This window comes from Desarmillaria tabescens (assembly GCF_030435595.1).
Source record: "Desarmillaria tabescens strain CCBAS 213 chromosome Unknown EV420scaffold_15, whole genome shotgun sequence".
Taxonomy (NCBI): Eukaryota; Fungi; Basidiomycota; class Agaricomycetes; order Agaricales; family Physalacriaceae; genus Desarmillaria; species Desarmillaria tabescens.
The window spans coordinates 304841-318201 of record NW_026848314.1 but is presented as its reverse complement, the minus strand read 5'-3'; the positions used below and the strand labels follow the sequence as shown (position 1 = coordinate 318201).

The following is a 13361-nucleotide window of genomic DNA, read 5'->3' as shown; positions in this document are numbered from 1 at the left end:
CGGCAATCATCAATATATACTGACGTCAGCGTCGTTTGAGTTGACGTGTCGAAATGTCGATCGACGCGACGTTTACAGAAAGGAGCCAGCTCTAGCCCTTTTCCTTTCCTCTCCCTTTTCCATCATGACCGACCTCGCGACCTCTCTGCGACTACTGCTACGCTCGTCGGACGACGTCAAGTTTACGCTCGTTGCGTCGGCCCTGATACCATCGACGACCGAAGGTGACGATGACGCGACCACATTACAGAACAAGAGAATACTTGCGGTACTATCACATAGGGATGAGTTGGATACCCTTGAGGAGGGAGGGTCGGTAATTTATCTTGTTGTTCATCACTCAATATCTGAACAGTCCTACTTCAGTGTATTCGTACTCAAGCATCACCCTTCACAGTATGGTGCCGCCGATACCCTGGATATCCAGCGCGTCTTCCCTATATGCGACGGGTTTTCGATGACCATGGCCCAATTGCGCCGCGAAACCATTGATCTTCGTGCTTCGTCCTCAGCTCTGCGTCCTCGATCTGGTAGGCGATTCCCGGTGCCAATTTATCTATTGCTTATAGCCAGAAGGGTTTAAGTTGACCATAAATTCCGATGGAGAATCTCTATCGTTCATTACCTATGATGTCCAAGGATTGACGAGCATGCTGGCTGAGTGTAGGCGTCTGAAGAAAATTTCGGACAGCCTAGAATCGTCGCCCGCGCAGACGTATTCATGGTTGGCTCCGTACACCTCAGAGCATTCTTCACTTCCTATATGTATGCAGGCTTACCCTTCGCACTCAACTTGAACTAATGAATGTGTAGTCCTGTCGTCCCCGCCTGATGTTCGCCTGTTAACGCAGCCTCTCCATACTCGTCTATCTTCGGCCAGCGCGGGACTACCCGGTGACGATACCGACGACATTCTGATAATACGGGACGATTGGGTCCGAAGGACAGCGAGGAGCAAGGTCAGGAAGGGACGGCGGAGGTTGAGGTTAGTCATGATCTTTCCTCAGTGATCACTATTCCCTCTCATGTGAAAGATAGTATACGCCTCGGAACCTTCAACGTGAACGGCAAAGATCCATCGCAAGACCTGTCCTCGTGGATTCAAGGAAATGACACAAATGTTCACGGTTTGAGGATGATACCTCCTCTGAAGGATATTTCGCCGCTGTCAATGGGAGAGGTGGCCCGAAACCCTTTGGATAGTGCTGCTGATGTTCGATGTGAGCTTACTTTCCAGGATCGATGAGACATGGAAAGTGACGGTCATGTTCAGCATCAATCTCAGTGCCGCCACCATCGACAATTACGTCGACTTCAAGCACCCCCGTCCATTCAACGGCTGTTTCCTCTCCATCTTATTCTTCTGCTTCTTCTACACGCGTCATTCGATCTCCTTCGCCACCTCCCTCTACCGCATCCTCGACGACGCTAGAACCGATACCCTCTGCTTCAACATTTACGACTTACACATATACCCAGCCATCTGAATTGTCTTATACCCCATTGGATATAGATCAGGAACCTGAAGCTGACCCAATACCGCTTGACCCGGATCCATACACGCAAAACCAACCTGATATTTTCGTACTTGGCTTTCAAGAGCTTGACCTGAGCACGGAAGCACTCATCTATTCCACCGGGACTGTGAAGGAAGATGCATGGCGCATGGCCGTCTTTGCAGCCCTGGGTGAATGGGGAGAGCATTATGTCAAGGTAACTTTGACTTTTCCTTGTGACATTTCGCTGACTTTACCGATCAGTTGGTATCGAAGCAACTCGTCGGAATGCTTATCATAATCATAGTGAAGGACAGCCTCAAGGATTGCTTCAAGGACGTGAGGACGACTGCCGCAGGTGCCGGCATTATGGGAATCATGGTGAATACAACTTAAACACTATCAACTTTGCTTTATCACTTACGAGCTGTCCCCAGGGAAACAAAGGTGGCACCGCGATTCGACTGGCTTTCACTCCCCCACCTACTGAAGGCATATTAACCCAAGGACCAACCATACTAACTTTTGTGAACTCTCACCTTGCTGCCTTCGACGTGATGGTCGACAGACGAAATGCCGATTACGCTGATCTGAGTAAACGTCTAGTTTTTGGAGGACCTAATATTGGTGACGCGATGACTCTGTGGGAAAGTGACGCCGTGTTTTGGATGGGTGATTTGAATTACCGCATCGACCTGCCAGACTTGGATGTAAGGGCCATATTATTGGAGAAGTGTTGGGAAGGGTCTAGATTTGAGACTCTGCTACCCTATGATCAAGTTGGTTATTGATGCCAGATCGAACGCGCCTTAACTCATGATAATTTTTAGCTGAAGAATGCCATCTGTTCGCAGAAGGCGTTTGATGTCTTTACAGAGTTTCCCATTACGCATCGCCCAACGTATCGTTTCAGTCAGGGTGTACTAATCGACTCGATGGGATACGATGTGAAGTAGGTCCTCGCTCGTTGAGGAAGTAATGCAGACTAACGCGTCAGCTCACAGGCGCAAACCAGCATGGACGGACAGAATTCTCCATGTTTTCTCCCCCACACATGTACGGGTCAAACAAACCAGATACGGTGGACATCACGAGATAACAATGAGCGACCACAAACCGCTGAGTGCTGATTTTGTGGTTGATGTGAGTTCCTGCGTTGTTCTTGTTTAGCGATGCGTGGATTCACAATACGTACAGGCTGATGTGTACGACAAGAACCATACACTCGCAATGGCAAAGACATTGTATAGGCAGCTTGAGGATATCGAGTCCCAGGCGAACTTGAAGGTTAAGGTTGAGCCAAGCGGAGTGAGTCTCGGAAGGGTATCGTAGGTATCTCACTTCTTATTATGGCTGTGGCTTATCCGGTTCCACAACAGATATAAACGAAGACGAACCCATACCCTTCAGGTGAAGAATCTTGGGAAGGTTCCATGTACATTCCGCTTTGTGCCCATAGAGCCTGGTGCCGAGCTCTGTACGCCAACTCCTTGTTCTGTCATTCCCTATATTTAATGGCTTTGCAGATTCCTCTTGGTTACGTGTAGAGCCTATTACTGGCCTTATAATGCCTATGTCTAGTGTCGAAATCACGATCGCAGTACATGTAGACGAAAAGTCTGCCGTTCTACTCAATGAGGCTTATCTAACTCGCACAAGTAACCGTCAACAGTTGGACTGCACCCTCATCCTTCGCACATTAGGCAGCGGTGGCAAGGACAGCTTTGTCGTGGTTGGAGGGGAATGGGGTGAGTCACATCCTGTTTACTAGACCTTTCTTAACGCTCTTGATAGAACCGACATGTTTTGCCGTTCCTCTGGCTACACTGACCCGACTATCTGGGCCCATATCACAGCCTCAATCAAGATTGCTGGAAGAGGGCCAAGGGGCCAATGCGCCTAGAGAGGTGATGCGGCTCGTTGAATGGTTGATGGCGTGTCCGCGGGAAGCCCTTCAAACTAATGCCTTGTTTTCCTCTCATCCGCCTAGTGCCGTTACAGAGATGCGGAAATGCCTGGACGCTGGCGCTCGCTTCCCTTCCACTATATCCCCCTCTTTGGCTTTAGCAACGCTTTTAGCGTTGTTGAGCGCGTTGCCTGAAAGTGTCATGCCGCGCGGCGTGGATATACTCAATGTCACGGATCGGGAGGCCGCTTTTGAGGTCTGTCCCTATATTTTCTACTTACTAAGTACTCCCTGTCTCACTAAACATGCGCATGTAGGTTCTGGAAACACTGCCGACGGCGAATGTTAATGTGTGGATATCAGTTACAGCGTTTCTGCATTACATTGCGCAGGAAGATGATGTAAAAGACCCTGATGCTGGTGAAGGGCCGAAGCAGAACGAGAAAGCGGCGAGGATAGCTGCTATCTTTGCTCCTGTTCTTGTGCGGGATGTCAATGAAACAAGCCCAGTGAGGAAGTGGGAATTTTTGATGGATTTCATCGCGTAGGAAGGAACGAAGGTGTAGGTCTCTTATCTGTCGGGGTATGACCTTTATACGACTGTCGGAAATGAGCAAGCCTGGGCAAACAGACCGTGTGACGCAATACAGCCGTTTTCCCCTGTCCACAGCTTACCTCCTAATCACCAACACTAACACCAGCACGACACCGGCACGACCATCGATTCAGGAATGGCCAAAATCCAAAGCCTTCCTCAAGAGCTCATAGATTCCTTCATTGACGAGTTCAAATATGATCAAAGAACTCTTAGAACGTGCGCTCTCGTATGCTGGGCATTTCTGCCTCGAGTAAGGACGCTCCGTTTTCAGAACATCAACCTCATGCGAAAGAATCAAAGTTCATCGTTCATCGTTCTTTGTAGGGCATCTCCTCAGATCACAACATATGTAACATCCGTCACTATCAAATTAGCGAGCGTATGGGAGGACGCGAAGTTGGTACTTCCACTCTTGCCTAATCTACAACACCTTCGTCTTTTCCACTGCTCCAGTTTCGGGAGATTGCTACCGTGCATCCCTACGAAAAAGCTTACCTCCCTTACTCTTGACACCGCCAGCTTTGAAGACTCGACGAAGCTCAAAGCATTCCTCACCTTGTTCCCAAACCTTCGACAACTGTCTTTGGTAGAAATCATGTTCCATCGCACCCGGGACAGCTTCTCCGCCATTCAAGGAAATCTCCACCTCGACGCACTTGCAATTGATTTTGGAAATAAAGTCGTTGACTTCACCCTGTGCCCAGTTAAAGACCTCCGTCGCCTTGCCGCTAGGTTCAACATATCCTGTGTGCCTCCTCTTCGCATACTCCTCCGAGACAACCATGATTCGCTTCAGGATTTGTACCTCCAGTTTTTCTGTGAGTCAACACAATCATCTCCCTCCTGCTTTAATGATACCAATGCTTTGAATAGCCAAATTACCCGATTCTGATGTTCCGTCCATCGATTTATCACTTACACGTCGTCTCCAGAATATCACCTTTGAGGTGTGGCAAGGAAGCGGCACAGCATTCGGCCGTTCTGCTCTTAAATGGTCTATGCGCACACTCGCTACCGCCCCATCAACAAATGTTCGTTTTCTCCTTGTCATTTATGGTCCTCCGGAGAACGACCAGTCCATTTGGCGTGATCTACCGGCGCGTCATTCGGTTTCCATCGATATAGCGCCGTACAGACGTGAAGATCACTCGCGGGATTGCCTGGCGCTGAAAACTGCCCTCGAAAGCGAGGTGAAACCAAAGGCTATCAAAGTGAATTTCTATCCTGAGGTACATTCGCCTTGCTTATCATACTGAGACCATTTTTGACTCTTTGTCGATATCTTGCAACAGGCAAAGACAATCGAATTTTCCGAGTAACCATAATTAAGGTCTTCCCATCTACAAAGCTGCGCTCAGAATCATGATCACCATTCTCTTTCTACATTTTGAGATATATCCGACTTCTTCGAAGTACCTTTCGAAGGGCTTCGATGACAGTTTACAAATTTACCTCTTCCACCGTCCTCAATTTACGTTATCACCATATAATTGATCAGCCTACGACAAAAGAGTTGGGAGGGGAACTTCGTCTCCGAACGCTGCTGCCCTTCTATTGATATCTTCAATCTCAGCTTCAAACACCTCATTCAAGAACACATCGCGGGGAGTCGGGGGTGGCCTGTATCCATAAGAATAACCCATTGCGCCCATCGGCATGCGGGTGACGAGCTTCATCTGAACCTGCCATAGCTGAAGGGTGGTGGTTAAACCGAGCTGCTGAGCTTCTGCCTCGGAAACGGCATTTCTGCGGTCAACCAGATCGCGATAGCCCGAAATGACCCAGTCCGGCACCGCAAGTTCTTTACCATACACGACTCTGGCGACGTCGGTCATGGAAAGTTTTTTGAGCTCGTAGATAGCAATTTGACGGACTTTTGACATGACCCACATGTTGGCCAGGCGCAGCACTGAAAGCCACTGTTCAGGAAGCAAGGGTGTGTTTTCTCTAGTGGTTGTAAAAACGTGTCAAGGACAGAATGAGAAGATACAATCCCAGACTCACAGTCTTGCTTCCGTCAATAAGACTCTCAGAAGACATTCGAAGTCTTTGCTTTCCACACCCTGTAGCTCGATGGGGTGGTCGTCATCCGAACCATTCGCTACATTGTTCTTTGTGTCGGAAGGTAAGGTGAACATGGACGCAAAAATTTCAGAGGATTTTTCGAAGTGATAACGAGGAACCTGGTACAATTGTCCTCCAACCTGGATATATGTGCAAAGCTCTATCAATGCCATGCCATGCCAAGTTCAAGGTTATGCGCACCAGGAAAATGACCGACTGCCAATAAAATTCTGTACTTCGAGGATAGCTCGTTTTGCTAGCCATAGTGTCGCTTGAGAAAAGGAAAGTATCGATAAGGGTGGAACAGGGTAAATAATTGGGTGATAATTAGGTAACAGTGACACTGACAGTTTCAATGCTAAGACGAGAAAGGCAATTACACGTGCACATGACTGCATACGATGAACGGAATAAATGCAAAACGGGGACACGACGCAAGAACATCGAGTTGAGTCTAAACGTGAGGTATATTTCGGACAGTTATAGAAAATCGTTTTCCTGTGTGCATTCTTAAACGCTAAAAGCGAGCTGTACCACATAAAATGACCATGAGTATGCTCAATTTTGTAATTTGAAGGATGAAAATAGTATCATGTATACATTGGCAAAGGTTCCTAATGTCCGAAAATGATGGCAGCAGTGAAGGGGGGGAAAGTAACTGCAATAGAAGTGCATGTCGAGAAAGGGTGCACTAGCAGCCATAGGCTCCTAGCTTGACAGTCGTTGGTCACGACTGTCATTCCATATCAGAGCCTTATGTCTGCTGTTTTCATTGAACACAATAGACGCCTGAAAAGTGAACAATAAGGGAAGCAACGATGAAGCATGCCTTAACATGTACCGCAATAGTGACTCGGTTACTGTATGAAAGATGGTGCTGCAGAAGGAACTTCGTATCCCAACGCAACTGCCCTGTGATGAATATCGGTAATCTCGGGGCCGAACGATTGATTCAATTCCACGTCGATTTTACTATTGCCTCCCTTGCCGGGAGCGCTAGACCACGATGAAATACCAGCTTTAAGCTGGATATTCGATAATTTGAAAATGGTGTCCACACCAAGTCGCGTAGATTCCTCCTTGGAAATAGCAGTCTGCCTGGCTACCAAGTCACGAAGACCAGATATCGCCCATTCTGCTACCGCCAACTCCCTACCGTAAACAACTCTTTCAACGGCATCGAGCGGCATGGATTTGGTGAGTTTTCTTAGTGCTGACTTTCGTATTCTTGCCATGCCCCACATATTGGCCAACCGTAAGACTGAAAACCATTCGTTTTGCTTGAGTGGAGGGCTCTCACTGTAGTTTCGTCAATAACCGTCATTTATTCGTAAGTAGGTGCGCTTACAATCCATATGTCAGCATGACATTTAAAAGAGGTTCGAAATCGTCTTTAGAAATGCCTTGAAGCTCAATAGGGTGTTGGTCGTCGGATCCTTCAACCATAGTTCCCTCTTGAGGCAGAGTGAACATAGTAGCGAATATTTCAGAGTGTTTTTCAAAGAGGTAACGCGGCATTTGATAGAGAACGCCGTCAACCTGACCGAGTCGTCAACGATCGGGTTTCTCACTGGCCTGGGAATAACTGTAGCTCACCAGAAGAATTATGTGTTGAATATAAAACTCGCTGCTGCGAGGGTATGGTACGATACTGTCATTGGGCATGGTGAATGACTCAGTGTAAGTGGCCGTAATAGTCCAACAATGAGGTGCTTACGTCTAACGGGAACGAGAACGCGCAGGGACGCGCCGCATCCTGGTGGGCACAGGGTGGATTTGAAACCAGGAGGCCGGGCGGCTGCCACTGTGCTGATAAATGTGTGGCTGTGCAACCGTGCTGCTTGATCGCACGTCCATCATCGAATGCTGCAGTCACGGCCAGAATCCTCTTGTACCATTCGCGATGCTAGATATTACTGGAACGATGTGATATTTCAGGTAAGATTCGCACTTGCACTAGTTCATTTACATATCAGCCTAAGATTTTTAAGGTTGAAAACCGCCTCTTTAAAATACCTTCACATTATCTCGTGCAGCACTCTGAGATATTCGCCGATACATTTGGCCTACCCCAGGGAACTCAAGGTCCCGAGGGGATCAGTGACGAGAACCCCGTAGTGTTGCATGGAATCACTGCCCTCGATTTTGAGCATCTGCTTGAGATCGTATACCCTCAGTGAAGTCTTCGCTTCCTGCATGCATCATTAATTAATATCAATTTCTTCTTTAGAAAGATTCCGCAGGACTACTCTGCATTTAACAAAGACAAGTGGATTTCGGTCCTAAAGTTGTCTACAATGTGGCAACTTTCCGACATTCGCCAACTCGCAATCGAGTACCTCCAACAAGATGCGAAACTGGACCCCGTAGAACGGGTAGTCCTCGCGAAATCCTACTCCATTTCACCATGGCTTCGCACCGGCTATCTCAGCCTTGTGAAACGTGTACAGTCGCTATCAGCAGAAGAAGCTGAACAGATCGGGTTCAAATCAGCCATACAGATCTATCAGTTGCGCGAGGATGCGTTGGTAAAGCAGGCCGGAAACAGGGGATATGTGAAGTATAATGGGACATTAACGGATCATGATGTCCAGGCAGCGTTTGACAAGGTTTTCCAGGAGGAGTTCAGGCTCGCTGACGCCGCAAGCCAAAGATATCTTGACGCCTGAAATCGGTGCTTTTAGATTCTTGCCCTGGCCTAGATGTCAAGCATTACAATTTCTTGATTTACGTTAACTTCGAGTGTATGCTTTGCTGTCAGATTCGATGACTCACCCCAGGGCACAAGCTTGACTTCGAATGTGTCCGGGGCACGTGCTGGCTTAATTGTCTTCTTTGTACTATGCTGTCGCAGATACTTTGTGCGTTTTTGATGGTATGTGACTGGTTTTATGGGTTTAAGATATGCTCAAAATCTCGCAGTTAATGATAACTACAGTGTCTTTGGCATTGAATGTCAAAACGTACGGGTTTCGGCTTCTGGAGGCAGCAAAGTCTCTCATCTTCCATGCGAATGACAACACGACACGTAAGGTCATACACAATAGCGCTTTTTACTGGCAGAATGCAGTCATTCAGGTGCGTCAACTCAGATGAGCATGTTTTCTTTGATGTCAATGTAGATCACAGGTTGGGACCCAGCTATTCAAAGTTCCGATACGTGATTTCGAGGAATCCGCATTTTGGGAGGAGCTGGATCTAACTGGAGGAAAAGGCTCTCACGATGATGATCCGATCGTTTTGGAAGGTGTCTCTTCAGCAGAGTTTGAAAGCTTACTGCGAGTCATACATATGCGGTAGGCGCTTTCGTTAACCAGTTATGAGAATTTTAATCGAACCGTTGTTAGACATAGTGACAGCGGGAAACTCGAACTGCATGTGCTGACCAGCGCGCTGAAGCTTTCCACCAATTGGCAGCTCATTGACGCTCGCAATAAAACTATACAGCAGCTCCATCCTATGATTTGTACCAACTTTGCGGTACTTGTCGACCTTGGCACCACTTATTTTGTCCTTCCTTGGCTACAACTAGGCCTGTACAAATTAGTTGAACGTGGAACGTGTATCACAGGCACAGAGGCGACGTATTTTCGCCGGGATTCCATTCTCAAAGTATGGGAAGCGCAAGAGAGAGTCAGGGAAGGAGGGTCAGATCCATTGAACACGATTTTCGACGTTTTCAGTGCAGAGATCCGTAAAGTTGAAAGAGAGTCAAATGCTTACGGTGCCGTTACGCTACCTGGGTGGCCGCCGGAGAGATCCCTTGTGAGAACTGCTGCCGCGACGACCAGCGCAGGGATAATCACTTCACCCTCGTATAGGTACAGCCAACGAAAGCCGGTGCCATTACCTCAGTCGTTACGCAGATATTGAAGGGAGGAGTGAGCTAGGAGTTGATAGCAATGTTGATGCAGCGGAAGCGAATAATTCAAACTAATGGCGACTATAAAAGCTGCGCCGTTCCTGTACAATTTCAGGCAGCTAGACCACTCGGTTTTGGCACGCAAGACAATAGACACTGGGAACACGCTCATTGTAATGAAAGAATATGTGCGCAAGATCGGACAAGAAGGTTCAGCGATAAGTTTACCGAGCATCGACTTGTGGCAACTTCTCTCCCACGTAGTTACATAGAGCTTCCGTTAGGTCCCCGTACAAGATAATGTGACACAAATATTTTTAAACCCAATGTCCGTATACCAGGAGTATTGCGACAAAGATAAGTAGTAGAATTTTACGCGGTAGTCTCCGAAATCTTCCGCTTCTTACACAAACATGGGCTACTCTCCGTGTAGCTAAACCTGATCTTGCCCGCTGGGGCTGTGGGTATACCTAGATATTATACCCATAAGTAAAAATTACATCAAAATCCAATCCATGCTTACCTGAAGATGGAGGTGACGGTGGAGTGTATGGCGGGCCAAGATATGTGATTTTGTCCAACTCCACGTCGAAGAAGTCTGCCATGTTATCCTCCAGTCGACGGATCACCCGATGAAGGTGCCCCGAAACTGACACGTAGTGTCCCACACGGGGATCAGGCATTTTAGCACCTAAGTTTTGGGCGGTAACTGCAGAGAAACATCGAATTGGCAGCGTCGCCTTAGTCTTGCAGTTCTTAAGGGCGTGGACGTAGGTCTCAGGAGCGAGATGGAAAGTTTTATCGTTGCTGTTGACACTGGTTACAACGCCAGAAATGTTGACAAAGGGCCGGAATTTGACATCAGCGATATCCCTCACGGCGGTTGGGATAATCTATGAGTGAAATGGTCAGCTCTGAATAGTAATGTAGATCACCGAGTTCGACTCACCGACACGATGTCTCCCACTAAAACATATTTTTCTTTAGACAGACCATCCAAAACCGCCACGCTGGACAGCTCGTGCTCCATTCTTGCGATCTATAGACTTCGGTGAGCGGTAGGGATAGTCAGAGTAGATGAATGCTTACATTCACATGAACAAAGTATACTCCCACTTGCTCGAAAGAGAGCTCATTGGCATTGTAATAGCGAAGAGAGGCAAGGCCAGGATCAGGCCCATGCGTATCCTGGTAGTAGAGATGGGCATCGAAAAGCACGGTTTTGGAATTTTCAACTGCACGAGGATTTTCGAGGACAGCGATAGCTGATAATGAAGCGCTGCCAGTCATAGTAGTGTTTTTTGAGCGGGGTGGGGGATGAAATTGGATACAGGGATGAGAACGGATGATTCGGAGGGTATTTAAACCAGGTACGTCTGCACCGCGCAATCAGCCTCTGGATAGATCCCTGTGGTTGGCTTGGCTTTCGGAAGATCGGGGGAAGGTGCCTGTGATACAGCGAAATGTACATCAGACCTCCAGCTCACGACAGGCCTGGACACCATCGTAATCATTCCCCGCAGGCGATTCCTTTACACCCCATTGGAAGGAAAGACAGCAACGAAGATAGGTCGTGTCTTTTGACAGTGAGAAACGTAGCCTCGTGACCGTGTTACGGACAGTTGACGCTTCCATCAGTGTCGTTCCTTCAGTATGTGGAGCCAGGTGCCAGATGAAAAAAAAGCGATTACTTTACTCTCATGTCCATGACCTGCCCAGTCGTAGCTAGGACCATGGCGTGCATAGGTCGCTAGATGTCCCATGGATCCTGATTATACTGGACTAAAGACACCAGTCTCTTGAATAGCGAAGCACCGTGTCGTCGGAAAGCTGGAATCATCTGATTCGATGCTAACATTATCATAATGTAGCAACGCTCCTGAGAGTTCTGGTTATGGTAAGCCATTCAGCTCTTAAAAACCGAAAGAATCGACCACTTCGCATTCTTCACTTAACGCGAGCAATATCCCTTGTGGATGAATAACATATGGTGACAGAAACATGACAGGGATGTCTTGAAGCAAAACTGCCGTTCTGATGGCGGGTGGCGGACAAGCAGAAGTACCATCGCGCACTTGACCGTTGATCCTGAGACTTTCGGCCGACTGTGAGTCGTACTAGCAGGAAATAATCGTATCCGGAAGAAACTAGCGAGCAAAGGGAGCACCGGAAACCGTTTAGCAGGCAGAAAGAATTGCTTTGGTCACGGCATGGAGGATTCTCAATATGCCTGAGAGAGCAACCGATCTTCGGAATAGCTGCGAAAGCGAATGAAATGGAAACGTGCAGCCAAAATTGGCCCTTCTACTCGACGTACGCACGGTCCTGACAAGTTTATCCATGATATTGATATCGAAAACCTAGACTTCTTCTGATTTTCTTCAACGGATAAACATCCGGCAATCTTTCGCACATGCCACCACCAAGGGTTTAGGCATCTTTGCGACTACGCAATGCGCATAGCTACGCATTCTCATCATTTGAGGTGAAAATCAGTCCCATTCTGTAAGACCCAAACTGACTCAAGGGCCCGTCTGCACTGGAGCAAGCAATCTATTCCTAAACGATGATTTAGACAGTTGATTGAAACTCGAAGACAGCGTATACTTGTTTTACCCTAGATGGAAAATTGTGCCATTGGGAGCGCTGCCTGGAAGAACTAAACCACCTTGTGAACATATATACGTTCATCGTGGGTCCAGCTACCACGAAGCAAATGCAGATTCTTCGAACAATTTCCGTGAGGTCGCAGAAGTGATAGGCAAACAGAACAGAGAGCATTGAGCAAGAAGAAATTTACATCGCGGTCGTTAGTGACATTGTCACGGGATATCAGGCCCGGAAGATTAAGACCCGAACCTACGGGCCTGCCGGCTGGCCTCATTGCTTTCTCTCCTCCGTCCACAGTGACTGCAGTACTGACACTGCGGTGACAGAATCTTGAACATACTCTGTTGGACTCAGGTAGATCATTCCGTTCTGGAAATTTTGCTATATCCAGGTAGTGTTGCCGCGGCTCAGCTTATCTCGGCTTAACGCCGAAGTCGATTTTGAGCCGCCGAGGATAGGAGGGTAGGAGGAACAAGAACACAATTTCTGATGATACCAATAAGTCTCTTCAGTGAATGCGAGCATCAAAATGTCTGTCATTTTGAATGTTGATGCAGTCAGAATAAACGACTCAAAACCGACTTCGGCGTTAAGCCGAGATAAGCTGAGCCGCGGCAACACTAGTTCCAGCTGGCTCCAGCTCAAGCTGTAGCTCGACCTCCAAATTTGGCAACAAAAACATCTCTCTTTATTTTCTGCGTATACGAGTCCATGAATTTGCCAGAAATGATGTTTGATATCTCACCACCTTATACAACATTTCCACATGTGTCCCGAGAGTGAAAAGGTCGAAATTGAGCAGGATCTACTTGAAGCTCGACTGTG

The 13361-nt window shown here is 47.6% G+C and overlaps 7 protein-coding genes across 7 annotated transcripts; 4 read left to right on the top strand and 3 right to left on the bottom strand.

The window, feature by feature from the left end:
- The first annotated feature begins 39 nt into the window (after positions 1-39).
- On the top strand, positions 40-4089 carry EV420DRAFT_307181 (DNase I-like protein). The gene is made up of 15 exons (XM_060481625.1): positions 40-312; positions 367-530; positions 577-765; positions 814-985; positions 1039-1220; positions 1274-1713; positions 1761-1877; positions 1934-2275; positions 2327-2448; positions 2501-2639; positions 2694-2824; positions 2876-2973; positions 3023-3244; positions 3291-3658; positions 3720-4089. Exons 1-15 carry the CDS (start codon positions 125-127, stop codon positions 3948-3950), a joined length of 3105 nt encoding a protein of 1034 aa, XP_060331410.1. The 5' UTR covers positions 40-124; the 3' UTR covers positions 3951-4089.
- On the top strand, positions 4043-5409 carry EV420DRAFT_307188 (uncharacterized protein). Its single transcript, XM_060481626.1, has 3 exons — positions 4043-4818; positions 4874-5229; positions 5293-5409. The coding sequence occupies exons 1-3, from the start codon at positions 4134-4136 to the stop codon at positions 5317-5319; spliced, it is 1068 nt and encodes a 355-aa protein (XP_060331409.1). The 5' UTR covers positions 4043-4133; the 3' UTR covers positions 5320-5409.
- A 90-nt stretch (positions 5410-5499) lies between these two features.
- On the bottom strand, positions 5500-6762 carry EV420DRAFT_1677270 (uncharacterized protein; the record flags this gene model as incomplete). Its single annotated transcript, XM_060479162.1, has 3 exons — positions 6266-6762; positions 6005-6204; positions 5500-5947 (listed from the first exon to the last, which is right to left on the bottom strand). Exons 1-3 carry the CDS (start codon positions 6326-6328, stop codon positions 5500-5502), a joined length of 711 nt encoding a protein of 236 aa, XP_060331408.1. The 5' UTR covers positions 6329-6762.
- A 159-nt stretch (positions 6763-6921) lies between these two features.
- On the bottom strand, positions 6922-7729 carry EV420DRAFT_1642170 (uncharacterized protein; the record flags this gene model as incomplete). Its single annotated transcript, XM_060477322.1, has 3 exons — positions 6922-7363; positions 7413-7603; positions 7661-7729. 3 exons carry the CDS (start codon positions 7727-7729, stop codon positions 6922-6924), a joined length of 702 nt encoding a protein of 233 aa, XP_060331407.1.
- Positions 7730-7908: 179 nt separating this feature from the next.
- Positions 7909-8820, top strand: EV420DRAFT_307115 (uncharacterized protein). Its single transcript, XM_060481623.1, has 3 exons — positions 7909-8002; positions 8056-8240; positions 8295-8820. The coding sequence occupies exons 1-3, from the start codon at positions 7928-7930 to the stop codon at positions 8731-8733; spliced, it is 699 nt and encodes a 232-aa protein (XP_060331406.1). The 5' UTR covers positions 7909-7927; the 3' UTR covers positions 8734-8820.
- An 11-nt stretch (positions 8821-8831) lies between these two features.
- EV420DRAFT_307121 (uncharacterized protein) lies at positions 8832-10099 on the top strand. Its single transcript, XM_060481624.1, has 5 exons — positions 8832-8925; positions 8987-9142; positions 9194-9360; positions 9412-9829; positions 9886-10099. Exons 2-5 carry the CDS (start codon positions 8990-8992, stop codon positions 9952-9954), a joined length of 807 nt encoding a protein of 268 aa, XP_060331405.1. The 5' UTR covers positions 8832-8925; positions 8987-8989; the 3' UTR covers positions 9955-10099.
- Positions 10100-10117: 18 nt separating this feature from the next.
- EV420DRAFT_307104 (uncharacterized protein) lies at positions 10118-11306 on the bottom strand. The gene is made up of 4 exons (XM_060481622.1): positions 11016-11306; positions 10876-10965; positions 10450-10819; positions 10118-10396 (listed from the first exon to the last, which is right to left on the bottom strand). The coding sequence occupies exons 1-4, from the start codon at positions 11214-11216 to the stop codon at positions 10299-10301; spliced, it is 759 nt and encodes a 252-aa protein (XP_060331404.1). The 5' UTR covers positions 11217-11306; the 3' UTR covers positions 10118-10298.
- Positions 11307-13361: the final 2055 nt, after the last annotated feature.